The sequence below is a fragment of the Eurytemora carolleeae genome, unplaced genomic scaffold, assembly GCF_000591075.1.
Source record: "Eurytemora carolleeae unplaced genomic scaffold, Eaff_2.0 scaffold172, whole genome shotgun sequence".
In the NCBI taxonomy this organism is placed as follows: Eukaryota; Metazoa; Arthropoda; class Copepoda; order Calanoida; family Temoridae; genus Eurytemora; species Eurytemora carolleeae.
In genome coordinates, this window is record NW_019396204.1 from 34,541 (window position 1) to 60,258 (window position 25,718).

The following is a 25,718-nucleotide window of genomic DNA, read 5'->3' on the forward strand; positions in this document are numbered from 1 at the left end:
AAAAAAATGTTCTTAACATAAAACAAAATGTTTGTAATATTTGTCAAAATTCTGTGGGGTTTCCCGCGTCAAATCTAGCATTAAATTTAGTTTAAGCTGATGAAATGTCTGAGGATTCACAGTTAAAATAACTCGAATGTTAAATGTCATGGATTGCCGGAGGTCTGTGAAGAATATTCTTGAGTTTAGAAAAACTTGAATTATCTATACATAAACTTTTATCTTAGCGTGACAAATCTAGAAATTTTAAAGATTTCTTAAGATAATTAGTTACAGGCCATCATCCTGGGGTTCTGTAATCCAAAGTGCGCAATCGATTTTTGACAATTACTCATAAAGACATGATAGTAACACATCTATTGCAGAGCATGGTCATTAATTGAGTGGACTGTGACACTGGTTCAAACAAAAATCAGTTCCTAGTTTTTAAAAATTAAAACACAATTCTAAATGTAGTTTTGATCTTCATTGTTAATTCTTATTTCGGAAATATTCCCTTTTCCAAAACATATTTAAAATATTTTGAATTTCTTCACGATTAATTCATTTATCTCCTTTCAGTGTTGAGTTTAATCTGTTAAAAAACTGTTTTATACCATTCTTGAAATAATAGTAAAGATTTATCTAGGCTTTCAAACAATACAGATCATATCTACAACGCATAAAAAAGGTCCAAGCTTGGATGTAAAATGAAAGGATAAGAAACATTTAAACTAAATTTGAATAAAAGTTTACTTAAAAAAAAGATAATTCTATAATTAATATATCAAGGCTTACAGAGCAGGAGCTTATATATTCGATGCACTGATTGTATTATTGTTGTATTTTTTTACATTTTGTTTTTGTCTATGTTCAAACCCAGTAGTTTATGTAGTTTATTTAGTTACTTTATTTATTATATCCCATGTATAATTTTTGACATTTAATTTAAAACACTTCTTTAAAAATCGTCAATGAATTTGTTATATCAGATTTGCATCTATTTAGACCTGAATATAAATCATTCATACAAATCTTGCAAAGTATTATTAAAAATATATCCGAATAATTGCATAATATGGAAACTCATAAATAAGATATTTCTGAAACGAAACCTCTATCCTGGAACTTTGCCTTGAAACCTAATGATTTCTAAATACAGTGAGAACCAGAAAACTATGAAATAGGAAGACGACTTTTAGTATAAAGTTAAACTTTAAAAAGTCCAATGAGCATGAGAGACAGCAATCTTGCACAGTGTAAATAGACCCATTTCAATAAACTTATGATTGAATGACTATATATTATAAACTATTTGCTTTGTGACAAAATCAACAACAATCAAGTATTTCTATAATGTCGTCCACCTATTCCATTGTTTTCTGGTTATCACTGTACATATATACATTATATTCTGTGCAATACATCTTAAATTCCATCATAGGAAGTCGTTAAAACTAACTGCAAGCAATTTCTTCAAAACGAAATTTCTGGTTTATGTTTTTTAAACACCTGATTGTCTTATCTTAAAGTTTTCAGAACTTAAGAAAATTATCATATTTTTAAAATTATGTTTATGATTTTTTAGCGCGCATATCGAGTTTTCTTTGTTTGGTTTTGCTCTAATTTTGGTTTTCATTGTTGCGCTTCAGTCTAGTCTCCAAGTTTCTTCTAGTTTGGCCTTCAGCTAGTCTTGAGTTAGACTAGAAGTTGGCATTCATTTGTAGTAAATGCCGTACTCGTAAAGCTGCTTCCAGACCTGTATCAATCCAGGTACAAGTCGTCAGCTATCAATGCCAACAGGGACACAAGCTCATAACTATCAATGTCAAACCAATGGGCACAATCTAATCAGCCATCAATGTCAACAAGGGCACAAGCTCAGCTATCAATGTCAATGCTCTTAAGCGATCAATGTCAAACCAATGGGCATGATCTTGTCAGCTATCAATGTCAACAGGACACAAGCTCAGATATCAATGTCAATACGGACTCAAGCTCTTAAGCGATTAATGCCAAACCAAAGGGCACGCTCTCAGTTTGTATGCCTCAACGAGGACCAAATTACTATATTGTATTTAGATTTACAGACATTGTACAACGTAATATATCTATGTATGTTAAGGTTTACAAATATGGGGATAGCTGTATTTATTACACATTGTCCTATATATGTCCTCTATTATACCATAGTTTGGCCTCCTGTTGGACTCAAGTTGGTCTCTAGTTAGACTTAGTTTGGACTAGAGTATGTAATAAATACTTTGTAACACTGGATATGTAAACCTGAATTCGTTGTAGTTATTAATTATCTACGTTGTAAATAGCTACGAAAAATCCATATCCTTATTTAACTTAACTGCACTGTAAGTAACTATGTAGCATGATTAGCTTAATTACGTTGTATATATATATCAATGTAAAACTTGTAATTAGATTGATTAAGGTTAACTTGTAACATAGAAACCCCAAATATAGTTAGTTGATATAGGGACTCCGCGTTGATTACTGCGAGAGAGTAATAATTCATTGTTTTAACAAACAAGTCGAGGATCAAGCCCATTGGTCTGGCATTCATAGTTTACAAGATAGTATCCAGTTGACATTAATAGCTGATGAGATCATGCCAATTTGGAAAGTGTGTTTAACTACTAAAAAAGTTTTAAAAAGTGAATAAAAATATGAATGAAAAAAGCAGGAATTTATTGATTGAACAAATTTTAAATTTGAGAAAAAAAAGGCGCATTTCTTATTCTGAACTGCGTAGAGTCTAGGCTAGATCTCAACCGCTGGTTCAACCGCTCCCGCTGAGTTTTTTTCTCCAAAGTATATATCATTCCCAATTTGGTTTGGTATTGATAGTTTACAAGCTAGTGTTCGTGTTGACATCAAAAGCTTGCGAGATCTTGCCCATTGGTTTGGCATTGATAGTTTACAAGCCAGTGTCCTGTTGACATTGATAGCTGGCCAGATCGCGCCCATTGGTTTGTCATTGATAGTTTACAAGAACGTGTCTGGGTTTTAACATTGATAGTAAAGTGCAACTGTGCTGTACCTGGTTAGATATTGGTTTGGAAAACCCTAATTGAGTAGGGCATTTACTACAAATAGACCTATGATTTGACCTTCAGTTGGACTCTAGTTTGGCCTCCATTTGGACTAGAGTATACCTATGGTTTGGCCTTCAGTTAGACTCTAGTTTGACCTCCCTTTGGACTTAAGTAAGTCTCCACTCTCCAGTTAGACCTTCTATTGGATGGGTTTATGGAACAGAATTGCAGTTTATTCTGTTGAACACCCTTTATGTAAGGTTTAGGGGACAGAATTATAGTTTACTAGACTTTTAGGGCGCTTCGCGCCCATCTTCTATTTAAATTGTGAACATGTTCTTTTTGTTTACATTTTAAAACAAAGAAGAAAAATTTTTTTGCGGATTTCTAAAAAAATTCGTGGATTTTCAAGAATTTAATTTTTTTTACAAAATTTAAAACTATTACAATATTTCAGTTTATAATGCGGGACACCCTGTAGTTTAGGTTTAGGGGACAGAATTAAAGCTTTTTATAAAGGACACCCTGTATGTAAAGTTTAGAGGACAGAATTGCATTTTGTCTAGGATCGTGCTTCAAGATATTGTTCTAGCCCAGGCATAAACTTTCAACTAATTGCTACTGTCATATTGTCTGTTTCAACTAATTAGCTATGTACACTATAGAGATTCAATATATATTCATCATACTGCCAACTACTCTGCTACTTCAAAACATCATACTGCCAACTACTCTGCTACTTCAATACATCATACTGCCGACCACTCTGCTACTTCAAAACATCATATTGCCAACCACTCTGCTACTTCAAAACATCATATTGCCAACAACTCTGCTTCTTCAAAACATCATACTGCAAACTACTCTGCTACTTCAAAACATCATACTTCCAACTACTCTGCTACTTCAAAACATCATACTGCCAACTACTCTGCTACTTCAATACATCACACTGCCAACTACTCTGCTACTTCAAAACATCATACTTTCACATACTCTGCTACTTCAAAACATCATACTGCCAAATACTCTGCTACTTCAATACATCATACTGCCAACTACTCTGCTACTTCAATACATCATACTGCTAACTACTCTGCTACTTCAATACATCATACAGCCAACTACTCTACTACTTCAAAACATCAGAACTGCTAACTACTCTGCTACTTTAAAACATCATACTGGCAACTACTCTGCTACTTCAAAACATCATACTACCAACTACTCTGCTACTTCAATATATCATACTGCCAACTACTCTGCTACTTCAAAACATCATACTGCCAACTACTCTGCTACTTCAAATATCATACTGCCAACTACTATGCTACTTCAATAAATCATACTGCCAACTACTCTGCTACTTCAATACATCATACTGCCAACTACTCTGCTATCTCAAAACACCATACTGCCAACTACTCTGCTACTTCAAAACATCATACTGCCAACTACTCTGCTACTTCAAAACATCATACTGCCAACTACTCTGCTACTTCAAAACATCATACTGCCAACTTCTCTGCTACTTCAATACATCATACTGCCAACTACTCTGCTACTGCAAAACATCATACTGCCAACTACTCTGCTACTTCAATACATCATACTGCCAACTACTCTGCTACTTCAAAACATCATACTGCCAACTACTCTGCTACTTCAATACATCATACTTTCAACTATACTCTCCTACTTCAAAACATCCTACTGCCAACTACTTGAAGTTAAAGGTTCCTGGGTTTTATTTTCCTTGTTTGAAACTAGAAACTAATCTCTATAACTAATATTTACAAAAAGCAGGAGTTTGAAAGTTCCAATTTTATAATCCTGTCAAAATATTGAGGTTTACAACATAATCTTTGATCCCCTGATATTTTGTTAAATCTAGTTGTAAAGTAAACCCCGGCGCCACATATCCTTCATGCATTAACTTTATTCTAATCGATTTTATAAATAATTTAGAATCCGGAGAGTAATATTGATCTCAGTGTTTTTTTCTTATTTTAGAATTTAATTGAAAATTATGAAATTATAAAATTTTTCTAAATCAAAAATCTAATTTTCTGTAATTTAAAATTTTTTAAAGATTAAAGCTTTTCCTGAAAATCAGGATTTAAAAATCCAAAAATTTGTACAAAAAAAATCCAAAAAATTTATAAAAAAACATCTAACTAAAATGTAACAAAGAAATATTTTTAATTGAGCAGAGCAGACGATATTTAAGTTTAATTGTATTTGCTTGCTGTGTTGAACTTAAAAAAACAATAAGGAGAAAATTCTTTGTTACGTTTCTAAAGTTTGGTTAATATACCAATTTTCTAAAATTTTGCACGATTAAAGCCTAATTAAAGAGAACTTTTTTGCTTAATTACTACTATTCACTTAATTTAACATTTAGTGTTTTTTTTCTATAATAGTTGAGAGAATTAAGAAAGGACTGGATGGGATCAATGACAGTTCTATTTCCCAAGCTAAGATAATACAGATCGGTCTCCGCCCAACCAAATGCATAATGGAACCTCTTCTCTATCTATCTATCCATCCAGCGGCCTTGGTTGGGCGTGGTTTTCGGCCCTATCCACTCCATGACGAGTAAATAGCTCTAACTCCCTTCAACTCTTCTATAGATGTTCGGTAGCCCTGATTATTCAAGCTTACAATAGCCCCTGTCTATTCTCTATACATACCATTAATATACACAATAATATTCTTTACTTGTCATTCAACCCCCCCTTTGCNCAATGATTTTTTATGTGAATGATGGATCCTATGTCAGGCTTCTATATATTGCAAACATTTTTATAAGTAATCAAACAATTACCTACATTTTATATATTGCACACATTTTCCTGCCCAGTCCGGTTGAGATCTCTATTCCCGCATTTTCTTCAGGAATCGCTCAGTCGTCTAGTGAACCCCGTGTGGGGAAGATGCCTACAGAGTCTCCCGGAACTCAGCACACACCGGTAAGGTACGACAACAAATCGAGGAGTAAAGTAGTAAAGCATGTCTTCAGGTTTTAAAAAAGTGATATCCAGTGAAAATATTGTATTTGATCCAGATCCCTCTGCATTCAATTCTGAACAATCGAATTGATAAAAAGACAATTCTGAGAAGTTTCCAGATTGAAAAGGGACACAATAGTATTATAATTACACAGTGTTCTGACAGAATACCAATTATAAACATAAAAATACATCTTGATGTTTTTAAATAATACAAACAAGGTTAAATAAAGATCCTGGTCTTTAAATATAATTAAATAAAATGAACTGTCAAATTTTTTTGGATAATTTCAACACGTCTCTTTCCTCTCTTTTCATAACGTTTCTTTCTATACAATCCTCTTTACATACAATCCTCTTTACATACAATCCTCTCTACATAAAATCCTCTTTACATACAATCCTCTTTCCATACAATCCTCTTTACATACAATCCTCTTTACATACAATCCTCTTTACATACAATCCTCTTTACATACAATCCTCTTTTCATACAATCCTCTTTTCATACAATCCTGTTTTATTTCAATCCTTAATCCATACAAACCTCTTTTATAACATCCCTAAATCCATACAATCCTCTTTTATTACAATCCATAATACATACAATCATCTTTTATTACAACCCTTAATCCATAAAATCCTCTTTTATCACAATCCCATATTCATACAATCCTTAATCCATACAATCAATACAATCCTCAAATTGTTTGTCCATAAAAACATATCTAGCCTTTTAGATTATTTTCCATAAAAAAAAATGTCTTTTTACTTTACCTTCTTTTTTGTCGGACTGCAAACTGCAGTAGAAACTAGTTAATATGAAAAGGTCAGGAAGGATGTAACTAAGAAAGCTGGTTTAAATACAAGTTTAATTTTTATTCAATTACTTTCGTGTACATCTTTTCCTCACGTTGCTAAATCGTTGAAAACTAACTTACTTAAAGTTTAGAATATCAAAGATGTTCACCATGAGGTTACAGAAATATAAGGATTATAAAATTAGAGTTTAAAGTGGGTGTAATCAAATTATTTTTAATGATTAAGAAACATTAGGTTTTTGTGTTCACATGTAAATGCTTGATAATTAATTATCTTAATTTGGTTCTTACTCTTTTTAAAAATTGAAAACTTTGACTTTTTAGATTTTAAATAAAAACAGGAGAGGATTTTATAACTAATTTATGATTACAATTTTCAAATCAAAAATGCAANATCAAACAATTACCTACTTTTTATTCATTGCACGCATTTTTATACGTAATCAAACAATTACCTACTTTTTTATTTATTGCACACATTTTTATATGTAATCAAACAATTACCTACTTTTTATTTATTGCACACATTTTTAAACGTAATCAAACAATTACCTACTTTTTTATTTATTGCACACATTACACAATATTATTTTTTGCTCTTTTCTATTTTGTATTATGATTAAAACTTTAATTTATAAAGTATTGTTTACAACTAAAATTATAAGAAATTTTACCAATTTGTACCAAACTTAGATTTTTCCACTCCACCCGTCCTTTTATTGCCTGAATCGGGGCCGCAATAAAACATTATTGGGTTTTAAATAGTTAAACACACCAACACTCTAGTTTTGGAGTAAAGACATCGAAATTGTCGTTTAAACCCACTTTAATGAATGGATAGATTTATTATCAAGACTTTTTAAAATGCGCCTTCATTTGCTATTTAGTAATCATGGCTGCCAACGTTTTATCTTTCGATGTACATTTCACAATGAGAGTAAAAATACAGATGCATTTGAAAATTGCAGGACAAATATTTATTAGTTAAGCAAAGGCCGAAAAGTACTGTTGTCAATCAAAAAAGTTTTTATTGACTGTCCGATTTTCTCCTTTGAACCTTTTTTATTTTGTTTATTATGAAAAAAAGCTTATGATTTTTCTATTGATATCTGCTCCTTTTTAGAAATTCTGGCCGTTTTTGGTCTTTTTCTGCGGCGATATAACGTCAAAAAAAATGTAATCCCGATTGGCTCGGCCATTTTCTTGTTTATTGGATATAAACAAATCAACACATAAACTAGTTATTTAATAAACGTATCACGGGGATTTTTTCTTTGTTACTTTTTGTCATGTTTTTCTTTTGTTGCAGCCTGTGCTTTGATAAATTCATTCGTGGTTAAAATAAATAAAACCTTTTAACATTGTTCTCATTTTTCTTGCTAATAGAGTACATTAGATCTAAAGTATGCTCACATTATATAAATTCCATGAAACTACTTTTTCAATCAGAAATCATTGAAATATCGGGATAAGATTAACCATTACCATAGTTTGAAAGACTTGCAAATATTGTGTTGACTATTTTTGGTTCCGTCATTTATATAATTGAATTTCGAATCAAGGAGGTTATTGTTCCCGAAGATTTGAGGGGGTGGGGTGGAGGGGGGGGGCTCTGGCCAAAAAAGGTGTACCCTGCTTTCCAAGGGGAGGGAAAGCGGAAGGAAGGATGAGATCAAAGAGAGGGGGGTGGCAAAAATACATTACTGAAGTAATGACTTTTCTTGTACGATCCTCTTTCTAGGATTAACTTGGAACCATTTTTTGTTGATGAAATTTTTGCTAGAATAAGCAGTTTCTATTGGGACTGAGAAATGTAATTTTAATTGGTCTTCCATGTTTAAAGAATGCAATTGTTCGATTCACAAATGGTATTTTACGGATCTTGTTCTGAGTAACAATTGAAGAAGTAAATCGTTAAAGTGTTGAGGTGTTAAAATCTCATGATATCCTTCAGTGTTGACAAAAATCCGCGAGTGACTTTTTTCTAAATCCATTTAAAAATAATCATTTTTTAGTGAGAAAAACAAGAACTTCTTATATATCCTTTTAAGGAATACTTTTGTCCCTGCAAGGCAAATTGATTTAAAGTTATGGTCTAGCATGTTCATTGCACACAAACATAGAATACTACTTTTTATGCACAATTCATAGATGTATTTATATAGTTCGAACCATATCAAGAACTCGTTTAATATCAAGTTAATGGACCTAAATTCAATTTAATTAAGTTGAAGCGAAATAAAAACTATCCGTTGATATGGTGCGAAGCATAGATTATACACTTTACAGAGACACCATGATCAAAAGTAATATGAATTCCAACGATTTTTAAAGTACACTGTGCACTGCACAGACACAGTGTACAGTTTTTATAGATTCGTTATTTCAGAGCCCAAAACTTAAGACAGGGTATCGTTTTGAAAACCAGTTTTATATTTAATTTTCCAATTTTTAGAATCTTTAAGATCAAAATCTCTACAAAAGTTAAGACCCCAAAAAGGAAACTCGAGAGTTTCCTTCAATGATACTCTTTTTTAAATTGCTTGCTCTGGGGTGGGGTTTTCAACGTTGGCTGTATTTTTACTAACTCTTATTCATCATCTAAGTCAGATTAAACTAAAAATCAGATTTAAAAATTATAATTAAAATCCATATTCAGACAATTTTAAAATGAAAACATGTATATTTCAACCTGATTTCACTCTGATTACATTACCCGTTTTATATCTCAAACTAAATGATTTTTTTAAAATTGGAGGGAGGGGCAAAATACTTTGCCCCCCTCCAACTAATTGCGTCGTATTATGCCACGCCCTTTAATTGGGGTTGTCAGCTAAAATTTATAAAATTCAAATTGCCTTCAAATAGATTGCATGGCTACTGAACCATATTTTTAGTTATTCTCTAGTACATCATGTCATCATTGTCGTTATCACTGCAAGCATCGTGCTTGTTCAAATAAAAATGTTTTAAAAAATGGTTTTCCAGTCTCACGATCCATTAAACTGATTTATAAGGAATCCACAGCGTTAGCGTACACAGTCAAGAAAATAGGGTCAAGCTTAATATATTTGAAACTTTAGGTTAATAAGGAAAAATCCGGGAAAAAGTTTAATATTCGCAAACATGTTCGTGTACAGTCTTTTTTACTGGGTACAAATTTAATCCCTTAATGGCCACCCATTTATTTGAATTTAAAAATGAAAAAGAAATATATTTCGTTATTTTTCCTGCGTCATATTAATCCTTTGCAATTAGCAACAGAAGGCTGCTGCAAACCGAAGTTTTTAAGGTTCCAAATAAATATTCCGATGGGAGGGGGGGGGGGGTCCAATCGGAATTATGTTGCGCGAAATTGCGTTGAATTGTGCGGAATTGCATTGAATTGTGCGGAATAAAAGGGCTCGGAATGATTAAAAGCCACTTGCGTTGAAATCCCTATAAATATATAGTGATACTACAGCCCGTACAGGGTTACCAGCAAAGGATGAGACTTCAGAGACGATTGTACAGAATTTATACTGGCTATTGGCATGTATTTATGATTCACTTGTTGCCATGTCATTGTCAATAAATAGGCTATTAAAATACAATATTCAAAGCTTAATTTAACCTTGTAATCATTGCCATACTTTATGAGTTTCAGGTCGTCTTAACAGTTTCATCCTTTGTGGGTAACTCCGTAAAATAGTATCATGTTTAGTGACTAAACCTGCAGATGACTCAAAATCCAGACCAGAAACATTTATAATACTAAACATGACTTGTCATTGTACTGTAAACTTAAATACAGGGGTTTAAAACAATATTAACTAGAATTAACTATTTATATAACACTAAAAACTCAGGGTGCTTTGATTGTAATTGTCTATGTAATAAATAGTAAGCTTTTCAGTTTTATTCTTTCTTATAAAAAAGTACATCAGAAAAATATATTTTTGTCAAATATTAACATTTTTTTAAACATGTAATTATAAATTTGTAGCTCACAAAGTTATATTTTAGATTTTTGAAAAACACATATCGACTTTTTCACCGTATTGCAAGTCTGAAGTAAAAAAAGCCAATATGTTTGAGCGTTCAAGTCGTTTTTAAGTAAAGGAGAAATCAACCTGAAAGGGGGTTGATATCCCCCCCCCCCTCTTTACTCATGAAATTATATTCGGCTTTACCAGCAGGCCCTTCAGATCAAACTTAGCTTAAAGGGAGTGACGGGAAATGTATGGAAATTGAACTGAGAATGTAGTATTTTGGAGAAATTTTTTAGGATTCATTTGATACATAAAGTTGGAGGCGATTATATTAATACAATGAAGACGACTTTCGATTTAAATTTTGATCTGTATAAAGCTCTAAAACAGCATAGATACACAGAAACGTAGAAGTTAAGAAAGCTGTCAATTAAATAATAAAAAAGCTTCTCTTTGATTATTTGAAAACTTATAATTCAATAAAAGCAATCAATACTAAAATAAAAAAGTCGCCTTCATTGTATTGATATAATCGCTTACCATGCTGTATAAAACGATTTAATGATGTATAATTACTGAGTTTAGCGCAAAGTCGACGTTCAAAATCATCCATGGGTGATTACGTTTTGAGAATCAATTTTTAAACTTATTTATTAAAAATATATTGTAAACTCATTAGATGTTTAGGAAAATATTTCTCAATTGAAATTTTCTCAATAAATTATTATTATTATTTCTTTTTCAGTTTTATATTGAATTTCTTATTCTTCAGAATTTGTTCTTATATTTCTTCAAATTTTCCAAATTTCTTATTTTCGATAAAAATTCCATGAAATCTAGAAAAAATATTCGTGAACAATGAAACATTTATCCAGAATCCAGTAGCTGAATAAGATTACTTATTTTCGATGATAAAAGTTAACCTGTCCCTAAAGAACTAATTAGTTTACCGAAGTATTTTTACTACAATTTTCGTCGTCGTAATTGAATAAGTTTTTAAACTGATTCTCCAAATCAAATCGACATACTATGAAGATTTTAAAGATTAAATTTGCTCACTTGTTGAACAAAAATGCACGGTAAAAACGTCTCAAAGGTCTAAAATGATTCATAAAAAATTACTCATTGTAGGTATATTTTAAAGTAATTCTAATTGTTTTCACATTTTTTTGTCAGACACGTTAAAACTGAATAAAAAACATCATTTGCAACCAAGAGTTATATTTAGTATTTTTTAGTTCTGTTCATGCAGAACATATTGGTCTGAACAGCGGTTAAATATTTTAAATGGTTTTAATATTTCCCTCCGTTAAATTGTGGATTATTTGTCTGATTTCGTCGGATTTTAGAAGCATGGGGGGGTGGCAATATTTGGTAATTAAAATGTTTTAAAAAAATGTTGAACTTTAGGAGAATTGTGTTCTGTCTGAAAAAAACATTTTACTAAAAAAATTACTCATTTAGTGTAAATCTATCTAGATATCTATGTAAAGGAACACCGCAAACTATAGACTCAAGGAGAAAGTAAAATTTATGCGATTCGATATTACTGATATAACTTTTTGACCTCGTAGATCCTCTAGTTTTGATTTTATGCACAAGTATGATCAAATAAATTCTTTTGGTATCATATTAGAAATTCATAACATTTTTAGTCTTCACAATAACTCTTCAATTTTAGGAGTTATGATTAAAACATTTACTTTAGCTTGACGTTATTAGCAAAACTAAAGAGCCATATTTCTCAAAACTGTTTAAAAGAAACAGTTTACATAGTTTGAATCAATGATTTCATGATTTATACTCTCTCTAACCCAACTATCACTCGAAATTATTTTTTGTAAAGTATTTTTGACATAATTTATTTCGATGAATACAACAAGTGAATTTAGCAAAGAATTTGATATCTTCTTTCTTTGTATGGTTGAAACCCGATGATGAAGATCTTTGATATTTCAAACTATGATTTCTGTCAAATAAAATAATCTGAGTTTGAAATATAAAAGGTCACACCATCGGGTTGCAAAGATATAGTGATTAGAACATTTGAGTTTGTGGCAAAGACGCAATTCCATTAAATTTTGAACTTTCTCCATCGTACTAATGTCAATGATTGATTTCAATGGAGGATCGCTTGTAATTGTGTGTAGTGTGAACAGTCCGTACAGTCTGTAACCAGGATTTACTGATAAAAGATAAATTTAAAGGTTTAAAGGAGCGGAGATATAATAGTTAGTTAGCTAGGTATAAGTAGAGGGCTTAGCTGGGTGGGGAGGGATGCCCAAATTTGTATTGTATCCTTCAAATCAATAATTTAAAAGATGATTATGAAATAATCTTTTCTATTCTTCAATAATTTACTAAAGATTGTCTGAGATAACAAATGTATTTGGTTATCATTGATCTAAACTCTAAACAATCTAAGAATTCATTATAGATGTTTACAGAAGGTGTGTCTAACTTCTTTCTTTATATCAAATGAATATCCGCGTTATTAAAGGGATTGTAGACTGAAACTCAAGTACCCTTTTACAGATTTGCAGGATGTTTTTAGCTAAAAGATGACAATGTTAGTCGGTAGTGGGTTAAAAAATACCGTCGAAAACGAAAATCTATAAGTTAAAGGGAGTGTTTGCGAAAAATGAAAGGGGGTATAGGCTTAATGCGATAAAAAAGCGCTTTTGATCGCTACTAATTATACTTCTATCTGTTGCGTCTATAAGGGGAAAATTGTTAAAAACGACTAGTACCGAATTATAAAAATTCAGAAACATGCAATATTCAACTCGGATCGTAAACAAATCAATTTAATTCCAAACAAAACTTTCAGATATTACAAACAATAGTCATTGATTGTTTTTCGACGCATTTGTAAATAACTGATATTTCATGATTTAAAAAAAATCAAAAATTTTATGAAATATTAACTATTTACGCATGCGTCGAAAAATAATGTAATATCTGAATGATGTGTTTGGAATTAAATTAATTTGTTTAACATCCGTTTTTGCGAACGCTCCCTTTCAGGATCATTTTAAATTTCAACAACAATCCCGTTTAATCTAGAAACATAAAATTCTAAAATTAAAAATCTTTGATCTTTCCAGGGTTGAAAGGTTCACATTGGTATCCAAATATCTATCAATGTTTTCAACAGGTTTGATATTCAGATCACAGAGTCAAGAGTTCAACTTGGAATTCAAAGATGAATTATCTGTCATAATATTGATGATGAATGTCCTGTATGATATTACGCATGAGATAAAAGTGTCCGCTGCTACGCATTAGCTATTGTTTGGGTTTTTGGTTCCTTCCAATATTTATCCATGAATCCTCCTGCCCCTCCCCCCTATGCACTCTCACTTTCCTTCCCTTTCCCTGCTCTTTTCCCCTTTTCATTTTTTTTTCTTGGCAGCATTTTTTTTTGGCTTTAACTATTTTTACATTTTTTTTTATTTGTCATAGTTTTTATTAAAGAAACGGAGATAGTTAGGTGTGGTATATTTTAGTGGTCATGGGGGGTGTGACTGTCTTGTCACAATACTACTCTTAAAATACGTCTTGTGTTTCATGTTGAGACTTGACAAAATGAATAAATTCTGATAATCTTTTCATTACAAACATTATATGAATTGTAGCTAGCATTTTTATTTATAATTTATAATTACCTTTACCATTCATATATTTTCCTTGAATGAATCCTGTAATCCCGCAATATATTTAGATGTCGTCTTTGTTAAAGCGAGTATTTTGGAAGAAAAACTTATATTTGTAGTTAAAGCACAGGAAAGCACAAGTGTTTGGGGATAATCTTAATTATAAAAAGATTCTAACAGCCAGATAGAAAAAAGTTAGGGGCTCCAGCAGCACCTTAAATCCTTTATTTAGTCAGAGTAGCGTCCTATTTTAAGAGTTTCAATGAAAAATAGCGGGTTTTCGGTCAAAATTCTTAACTAAAACATAACATCTAAACAACTTAAGAGACTTTTCTAAAAATAAATTTTTTAAGCACCCCCCAAAAAACTAAAGCATAACTAACTGAAAGAGTAGGTCTACCAAACTCAAAACTTTTCATTCTGCAGATGATTGTTACAGCGGATTTTCAAGCAAATATTTCTGCATATTTTAGACTCATGTCCAGATTTTATTTAGATATGCATGCATAGTTATTTAAAAGCGAAAAATGCAATAAAGAGACAGAGCCATGTTAATTAGCATGTATTCGTTTATTATGTGTAAAACCGATAAACGTTTTTAAGAAGTAGAAGGAAATAAAAAATGTCAATAATCGCTAATAAACCTTATTTTTTCACTATTTTAATAGCCAATGGGGCTGGACCGTCGATTGGGCTGAATTTTTTTGTGGATACTCATAGGTGGCCAGGGGTGTAATAGGCTAAAACAAATCGATTTTAAAAAAATATTTTTTTCTTCTTTAATTTTTTTTTTCACGGGCAACGCCTGGCCCTTAAGCTAGTATTTATATAATCTATATTTATTTTTCGTGTCCTTTCTATTTCTGTTGAGTTTTACCGTTTATTTACTCTGTATTCTCAGTAATTGTTTGTTGATTGATTAGTTGATTGACTGAAAAATCAAGTGATTGATTGATTGCTACCTCTGCTTCTACTGTATGTTTCTGGGTTAGTTTAGTGGGCTGTTTGTGCACACAATAATTAAGCACACTTCATACAAGGTACTTATGCAAGATAAGTTATTTCAGAGGTGTGCGCATTTTTTTTGTACTGCAGTGTACTGTCTTTGGGCGGAATAGTAAACACAATACGGATTTCACAGCCTGACATTGAATCCATTTTCACAAAAATAATCTATGAAATATTCTGGTCATAGGAAACTATTGTGTGATTTTTTAAAATTATCAAAATTAACTGCTTTTATCATCCACGGATACTAGACGAACACTGATGCATTTTTTTCAAAGATTCCGCCCAGAGAGAACTGGTTTCAATATGTGCGCAGAGTATACGCGACAGCTATTAACTTTCCTTGCATTATAACCTTGACTTCAGACATCCATCTTTCATGATTAGTAGACAAATAATTTCGTAGACATTATGTATGTAGTCGTTATATAGACATTTTGTATGTAGACGTTATATATACATTATGTATGCAGACGTTATATAAACATTATGTATGTAGACGTTATATAGCCATTATGTATGCAGACGTTATATAGCCATTATGTATGTAGACGTTATATAGACATTATGTATGTAGACGTTATCTTGACATTATGTATGTAGACGTTTTATAGACATAATGTATGTAGGTAGACGTTATATAGACATTAAATAGACATGCACCACTTAACCCTTCACTAAAGCTTTCGGTGCGTACTACAGTAATAACGCGTTTACTAAGCTAAGAAATAGTGGGTTTTAGTAGATCGAGCGACATATTTGACAGACATTTGTTATATTTTGTAGACATTAAGAAGATATAGGTATTAGTAAACATTTTCCAATCATACAGTAGACAATAGACATGTATAGATATTTGTTAAATATAGAATAGACATTTGACATTTGACATTTTCTTGTAGTAATTCACTTCCCTACAGGAAACGATTCCATGCCTCAAAGCAAATTTTTCTAATCTCTAAATCTTTGCAATCTGATGGTGTAAACCATTAACATTTCAAACTTAGATAATTTTATCTTACAGGATTCATAGTTTGAAATATCTTATATTTATGCCATTGGGTTGCAAGGAAATAGGTATTAGAAAATCATTTTTTTCTACTTTTTTTTTACCCAGCACCTCCATTATCCCAACTGCTTGCATCAGTTTGCTGGTATTTATCTAAAATTAATGTTGTTTTAATCTATCAATTTCTACTCTTTGGGTCAGTTTGGCGTTTTGCTTTAATTTTATGTCTTAATTAGATATTCTACAATTTTTCCGACGCCTGCGCTTTGACTCTATAAAACTACTGGATTAAAAAAGATTCATATCAAAACGATCTATAGTTAAGCCCAAAATCTGCGCGACAAAAAGACGAAAGTAAATCAATCTCATCTCTTGTGTATATTTAGTTAAACCAGTAGTTTGAAAACTAACTTAATAAGTGAAATTGGTCTGGGTACATTGCACATGTTTATTGGACTAACTAAAAAAATAACTAGAGACTAAGAGTCGTCTACCTATTCCAACGTTTCATGAGTTTCGCGGTTTTATTTGTTTCATAACTTCGAATGCACAAAAATTGGAATCACACAAAAAAACATTTTTTCCTTTCAGATGTTGAAGTTGTGTTTGAGTTTAGTCGTACTGCTGGTGGCCCAGGTGGGCTCCGCTCCTTTTGATGGTTGGCGGCGGAATCCCTCCGCCCCGACCACTCAGTCAAAGCGGATTGAACCGCCTCGCCTGGGAGCTCCGGCAGTCTTTGATCTGTTCCATCCCGAGCTACCCTCCCCGGCCACGCCTCTAATGTATTCTTTAAATGAGGGTGTGGCAAGGGGTGATACCGCTCCCGCTCTTGGTAGGGCGGACTGGGTAGGCGGAAGAACAGAATCGGCGGAGACAGATAATACAGTTCCTGTTATACATCTACCAGAGCATAACGAGAAGGTATAAACATAATAAAAACAATAAAAATGGTAAATAGTTAAACTCTAAATTATATATATACTGATGCTTGATGCAAGTCAGGGGCGTTATCAATCTATTGATTTCAGGGGGTTTTCAGGCCCGAACGGGTGCTGAGCCCCCCTGGAAAAATTTAAGCCCCCCCCTGGAAAAATTCCTGAATACGCCTCTGAATTGCGAGCAATCAGTTCCTTTAAGTCCCCCTTCCTTCTAAGCCAACATAGTAGGGTCACTTGAATTTTCGCTTACAGTCCCTTTAATAAAAACATTGTAAATAAATTCATATTGATAGATTTGTTTCAGAAATGATTGTAAACTTACACGTCAATCAATGTCATTAGATACCCAATGGTGTCCATAATTACCTCCATAACCTCCGAACCGTACATTAAACACGAGACACAAATAACAAGATTTGAAACAATTTGTTCTAACTTTATGAGTAGTTAACTGTGGAGGTAGAAAAGGGCAAGTAAATTATAAGGTACTGCTCCCACTCTAAAAATTAAAGGGACTGTGAACGTAATTGCAAGTGAAACTTTATGCAAAAGATGGTAACGCCCGATTTTGAACGGTACCCTTGAAACCTTAGTCTTATAAAAATTTGGAATATACCATCTTTTCATGAAAACTTAATCTGATACAAATTTGGATTCATTTTCTTGCTTCAAAAAGTGTTTCATTCTGATAAAATTACTCCAATACTTCTTATAAGCAAGAAATGCTCAAGAAATTTTCGCATAGAAACCGCAAATGAAAATAAACAGTGTAAAGAAAGAAAAATATGGATATCGAAGTAATAAGTGATCAGACAAATTACAGATTACCGTTGTGAATCGGACATTGCCATCCCTTGATATTAACACTTACATCACAGCTTAAATGAAACCTTTATGTTTCCTGCACTATAGTTCCAGCAGAAGTAAATATTTACATTTACTGATAGCGCTGATTGAAGGATTCATAACTCTATGATAATGAGATAGATAGAAAGATAGATGTTTCTATTTCTATTGGTTCAGACTAGACAACAAACGCATGACTGAACCCTGAGTGGATCAGGCGCTAATGGAATCGGCATACAGGAGTGTAATAGTCCCTTTAAGATAAGCATAATGACGGAAATGTGTTAAATTAATGAGCTCAAGAGGCTCACCACCCCCCTCTCCTCCAACCCTGTACCCGCACAGATTACACTAATTGTTATTGTTGTGAATTTACGTTGTAAAGTATGCGTTCCAAAAAAGCGATGTCAAAAATCAAAAGTAAACTTAAACACATGTTAACATAAAGAACACACGTCATGGTTTCTTTATAGTTAAACTTTAAATCTTTGCCTCAAACTCTGATTTCCTAACCCCTTTATCTTTGCAGCCCAATGTCGTAGACGTTAGATATTTTAAACTTTGAATTCTATTAGATAAAATAATATAAGTTAGAAATATGAAAGGTTTACACCATCAGGTTGTAAGTAAATAGTGATTAGAAAATTTGAGTTTGAGGCAAAAATTGAATTCCTTTATTGTGGGAGCCACAAAAAGATGTAATTCATTTTTCGGGATGAATGTAAACAAACTAGTACTCAGTTTTATTTATACCTGTCAGAAACTGCAGTACGTTTACATACAGTGATAACCAGACAACAATGGTCCAGGAAGACGAAATTAATGCAAAACTTAATTATATGTAATTGTTAGAAAGCGAATAGTTATACTACACCTTTAATCCACTAATTTAGCGAAATGGGTCTGCTTACACTGTCTTTTGCTCATTTGACTATTTAAAGGTATAACTTGATTCTAAAGGTCGCCTTTCTATTTCAGAGTTATCTTGTTCTTACTAGTTTTGTAAATCACTGTAAATAATGGTTCCTAGATACATTAAAGGGACTGTAAGTATAATTTTAATGCCTAATTTACAACGGTACCCTTAAAAGCTTTTTCTGATCCAGTTTAAATTAGATATCCATGATTTTAAACTGAATATTTTCATTTGTGGTTTCTCTTCAAAAGTGACTCCCGCATTTTCACATTTTTAACCTAAAGGGATAGGGTTAAAGCCCGGTTTTAGGCCTAAAGGGAGGGCTTTGGGTATGTAGGAAAAGTCAGAAAATTTCAACAGCCTCAGACAAATACTTTTTGAGTTATGTAAAAAAAACTACAGGGGGGGGTCAAATTGACCCCCCCCCCAGCAGATATAGGGTTAAGGATACCGCTGTGAATCGGGCATTGCTATCTTTGCATAGAGGTTCACTTGAAATTATGCTTACATGTCCCTTCATTAAACTAAACTAAAAATATTTGTTTAGGTATTGGATGTTGATTATTTAGACATGTTCCCACAGGATTTACTAGGTTAATCAATTTATCAATCAATCAATCAAATAATCTAAAAATATTGAAATTGTGCTGACCTCAATGCAAAATAGATATCTTGATCTATAAAAAATATAATTCTAACTTATTTATTAAAAATTGAAAAAAGTTACCTTCACTTTGTTATAACTCCATATTAATAATATTTTGAAATATATCACATTTTTTGTTCAGTAACACATGTTTCGGTATGTAAATTTAGAGCGACTGTCTGTATTTATGAAGGGATGAATGTAATGTGTTAACACCATTTTTTCACCAGAAAGTTTGCAAAAAATGAAACTTCATGTTCATTATATAGCACTCTAGAACATGTTTATGATTGCGAATACACTTTTGGCCTATTAATCTTCAGGTCGTTACAAGGCTTCCTGCATACACACTTTAAAGGCTAGCAATCTATATAAATAGTATGGAGTGTAGAAGGTGGGATGATCTGTAGAATGATATATCATGTTTTCAGCTCTAAAGACCAGCTGTTTGAATGCATTTATTATAAATGTATTCATGTTTTTATTCCTGAAAATGCGCAAGTTAAACTGAGTAAATCCGTGAAATATTTTGATTGATAATTGAATGATTACAAGACTCTGAGACTGCAATAAAACCAGTGGATGTAAAAGTGTTCCAACACGACGGATATGTTGATTACGAGATCGAGTTCGTGGAACTTGGAGGAGATCACATTAATTTGTTCGAAAATACTGATTTAGGAACAAACAAATTTTACATGCATTTTAAATTTTATCATTAGTTCGGACTGATTTGGAAACAAATCCTAACTCTGACCTGGATCCAATGGAATTAAGTCTTTGTCACCAACTCAAATTTTCTAATCCCTTTATCTTTGCAGCTTGATAGTATAAACCTTTGATACTTTAAAATGTGATCATTTGATGTAACAGTTTAAAATATTTAAGGTTTACAACATCGTAGGCCGAATTTAAAGAATTTAAGTCGCGGGTTAAATTCGCCAAAACCCGGTTTAAATTGAGCGCCGACTTGAATCTTGAAACATTGAATACAATTCTAAGTGAAACCAGCCATAATTAAGCCGCGGCTTAAATTTAAACCCCGGCTCAAATTCTTTAAATTCGGCCTCGGGTTGCAAAGATAAAGGAATTTGAAAATTGGAGTTTGTAACAAAGACTCAATTCCTTTTATGACATATTTGCGGGTTCCAATATTCTAAATTAAAGACTAAATCTTGATGTTTGTACAGAGAAGAGCAAAGTTCAACCACGAAGAGTTGAAGAATCTTCCGACCTAAACCTAGAAGATAAAATCGAAGAAAAGGATTACGAAGAAGTAAGCAAGGAAGAAGAGGATCAAGAAGGAGAAACAACTGAACGATTACCAACCACTTTATCAGGTTTGAGCCATCTTCATACCACCTATGATTCCTCTAACATAGAGACGTTAGTTACTTTACGTCCCTTGGGACAATTAAGTAAAATAACTAATCGCTCTGCGAAGTTTTCGTGAACAAATTCGCGCACTAAAATCTAAATTTCTGAAAATTACAAAGTTTACTTAACCACGGGTTCCTTCCATAAAGTAAAACTCCCTTAACTTCCCAGTAAAGTAGTAAATAGTTATTACTGATTAGTTGTCCTAAGCCTTATATCTATGAAACCTGATGTTGATATTTCAAACTATAATCTCTGGAAGATGAAATTGTCAAAGTTTGAAATATCAAAGATTGCATCACTAGCTGTTGATCAGATTTTTTGGCGAGTGGTCGAAATAAATAAAGAAGATAGGAGATAAAGAGCTTTTGTCGTTAGTTCTTAGCTTTCTATATTTCTTTCTTCAAATTTTACAATTCTGGAATCTGGATTAAGTAATATTTAAAGGTTATACTATGTTGCTAGGCTCTACAGATTCTAAACAAGATTTTCTGGCTACCACAAAAAAATATCACGATCTCAAGTCTGTTAAGCATTGGTGAATATTTTTGTCTAAACAAATGTAATTAATCAATAATTCTTTTTTCTATAGCTGGCCAAATGGCTGGACCCAATGGGTTGAAATTTTGTGTTAAAGGCTTAAAAAAAACAGAAATTTTTTTTCAAATTTTTTTTTATAAAAATATTTTGTTTAAATTTTTCCACGGCCAACGCCGGGCCCTTCAGCTAGTATTAATTAAAACAGAATTTCTGGTACAAAAAGTTTCTTGTCTAAAGTTTGAAAACCTGTTTTGTTGCAAAAAATCGTTACATAAACCATAAAAATAAATTCATGTTGAATTATTGTTATTCTATAACCTTGTTTTCTTCTTATACTTCTAAACTAAAATCTTTTAAGATTAGCCTATGTTGCCTGGATGAATACAAAAAAATGTTGAGTGTTGACTTTTAAGAAAAAACTGCATTGACTAAACAACATTTTCTTGATTGAAGCAAATTTAATTAATTGATTAATTGATTAATTAATTAATTAACCATGATTTGACAATTTATTAAATATTTTCGACTGAACAATTGTAATTTATCAAGCGGCTCTGCAGCGAAACAGGCTTCAAAGGGACTGCTCAAGTGACTATCGTTGAAAGGAGTTTCCCAATTCCCAATGGTACCCCCAAATCTATACATAATCAATAATCAGGAATATGTTGTTGTTCTCCTGTACGATGAGTTTAAGTCTGACAATTTCCTACATTGTGACTGAAAATTATCAATTTTATAAGAGAAGATGATTAATATTTAGCTCATACGTTCTTAATCAGACAAACCTTGTATGGTACTGCTGGGATTCGCACATGTCTCTTTAAAACTAGAGTTAGTTAAAATAACTCTTACAATCCCTTCTATGATTAATTAATAAATGATTATAATCATTTAATGAAGCTTGAATGAGACACACAAGGGGGTGGGCCCAGCTGTAGAGAAGGACGCGTTCTGTTTTTTTCATCTTGTTCGTTCATCGTTCGATACATTTTGTTCGTTTTTGCTTAATCGTCCAAAAAAAAATCTTTTTTCGTTTTCCAAAATATCGTTCAATTTCCATCTGTTTCATTCGTTTACTCAGTGAGCCATTCTTCAGTAAAATCGTTCGTTTAGAAAAATCTTTCATTGAGTAAAGTTTTTTGTTCAGTAGAAAAACGATAGTTTAGTTAGTTTTTCAAACATTTGTCGGGAAAAGCCGTTTTTCAGTAAAAAAACAATCGGTTTTTTAAAAATGTGTTCCAAAAAATTGTACGGTTAGTAAAAAACTTTCGTTTTTGTCAAATCTTTTTAATAATTTTTTTTTTTTTAAATTTCGTTCGATCGATTTATATCATTCTTTTAATTCATTCGTTTTTTTATTTTTCTGAACGATCCAAGTCGTTCGTCCATCGTTCAATTTTTCTGAACAACAACCTTTTCCACTAAAAATTTCTTTCTTTCTAAAAAGTTTCGTTTGTTCAAAAAAGAAAGATGTCCATCTTTAAGTGGGGGTTAAACACTAGATTAACTTTGCAGTCTCAAGTTTAAAATGTCAGAATCGTTTATCTTCACGCTTAAGCATTTTTCCAAAGAGATTGTTCACATTTTTCAACAGAAGTTAGGCAGTGAGGCATAGCTCGGGTATCTTCAGATTAATTAACAAATCGAAATAAAGGATGTCCCATTCAAAGTTTTCAGCTCGGAGCTCGGAGCTGAAAACTTTAGAATGAGATATCCATTTATCCTGGTCGCTTAATCTGAGCATCCAATGTACACACTTCTGATTTTATTCTTCATCCTCTTTTTTGGATATCCCTACTGTATAAAAGTTACGTTTGATAACAATTACAGATACAATGCTATATCGATTGAACTAATATCCGATTGAATTAAAGTCAGCTGTTCACAAGCCGGCTTTTAGAGCATTTGAGCAAATATAAAATTTAATCAGGTTAATATGAACTTATTAAAATATATCACATTTCATGACTAGCATCATTTTAAACGAAGCTTAACAAACATTAATCCAAAATTTACATTTATTTAATCGATGATTAGTTCAATTGATATGACACAATTAACACCAGAAAAAAACCGGTTTTTCAAAAGTTAAACATCTTAGCATGATACGCTGATTGGTTGATTTTTATTCTTTCTTGGATATCTACTGCGTATTAAAGTAATTTCGGGTTTAGTTAAACCAGGAGTTTAAGCATTAATCTTGTTATCCATCATTCTAAAGTTTTCAGTTCAGGTTACTTATAGTTAATCCGACCGTTTACCCGGAAAACTAAATTTATGGTATTAAAACCCATTTACTAACCTTAGACTTTGAAACCCAGGCTGAGAACATTCCCGTGGTTCTCCTGAATTTCCCAATCAAAATTTAAAGCAAATCGGTCAAGGGGTTCATGACCCAACAGAGATTACAATTTTATTTATATAGATGAGATTAAAAATGGTGTAATCTGTGTTTGTATAAACATAATCGATTCATTTATCAGGCTTAGTAATCGATCAATACCGGCGCAGGATTAAGAGAGCAAGTTATTAGAGAATAAAATAACAAAAACAACTATCTACTCATTGAAGAAACCAAGTCTGCACGAGTTCACAAAATTATCTTTAAAAGTAAACAGTGGATAAGATAAACAAATAAAGCATTACAGTCAAACTCAAAATTGTATTCCATGAACATTGTACAGCATATTAAAGGTTATCTATGAATGTAATTTTACAGTGCAGTGGACAAACCTTGCAAGTCTAGTAAATTAGTTTTAAATCTTTACTGTACTGTACGTATCGGTATGCGTACTTTACGTGTACTGTACATGTACTGTACGTGTACTGCACGTGTACTGCACGTGTACTGCACGTGTACTGCACGTGTACTGCACGTGTACTGCACGTATACTGCACGTGTACTGCACGTGTACTGTACGTATACTGTATATGTACTGTACGTGTACTATACGTGTACTGCTCGTTTACTGCACGTGTACTGTACATGTACTGTACGCGTGCTGTACGTGTACTGTATGTTTACTGTAGGTGTACTGTAGGTGTACTGTACGTGTACTGTAGGTGTACTGTAGGTGTACTGTACGTGTACTGTACGTGTACTGTAAGTGTACTGTACGTGTACTGTGCGTGTACTGTAGGTGTACTGTACGTGTACTGTACGTGTACTGTACGTGTACTGTACGTGTACTTGTATAGGTTTGAATCTGTCAACCCCCGGAGTAACTGCAGTAACCTTCATGGATATGCTTACTAGGGCTAGGAAGAGATACAGGTTAGAAAAACTTAAAGTTAATTTGAAAAAAACTTAATCTAAAAAATGTTTTTTTTTATGGTTTGAAATAAACCATTGGGAGTTGAATGACAACCGTATTTGTATTTGCTTTGTGAGATTACTTATCATTTATTATCCAAAATCAATTGTATTATAAATTGGATACAATTTTGGTGCGAATAGTCCGGTTCAAAATATTTTTACTTTCTAAAATTGTTTACATCGTGTAAACAGATAACAGATAACAGATAACATAACACCCACTTTTTAATTAGCTGGATAGTTTACTTTTTAATTAGATTATAAGTCAGTTTTTAATTTTCAACTTACAGCTTGGATAGCATTCTGTAATACAACAAGAAAATAGAAGTTATCCTTTATTAGACCATAAACGGAAAATAAAACAATTTAATTAATTAAAATATATAAAACAGGGGGTGGACGATATATTTTATATGTTTTGTTTTGGTTTTCGGCCGTAGACTCTGTAATATTTGCGTGCAAAATGAGAGTGTTTGTTTTATTATTATTATTTTAAGATACAAATTCAATTCAATTTGCCTTAATTCAAAATTATCAATGCCTTCAAAAGTCACATAAAAGTAATTTGATCCCATACATTTTCGTTTCAACTCTACACTCTACACTCTACACTCTACACTCTACACTCTACACT

The 25,718-nt window shown here is 32.2% G+C and overlaps 1 protein-coding gene across 1 annotated transcript in view; it reads left to right on the forward strand.

Moving 5' to 3' along the window:
- Window positions 1-5,910: 5,910 nt before the first annotated feature.
- LOC111698032 (uncharacterized) overlaps window positions 5,911-25,718 on the forward strand; it is a gene marked incomplete in the record, with an annotated part of 20,597 nt that continues 789 nt past the window's right edge. The window contains 6 exon segments of the mRNA XM_023468250.1: window positions 5,911-6,001; window positions 17,097-17,426; window positions 19,753-19,798; window positions 20,407-20,532; window positions 21,042-21,191; window positions 24,967-25,042. Coding sequence (XP_023324018.1) covers window positions 5,966-6,001; window positions 17,097-17,426; window positions 19,753-19,798; window positions 20,407-20,532; window positions 21,042-21,191; window positions 24,967-25,042 — 764 coding nt within the window.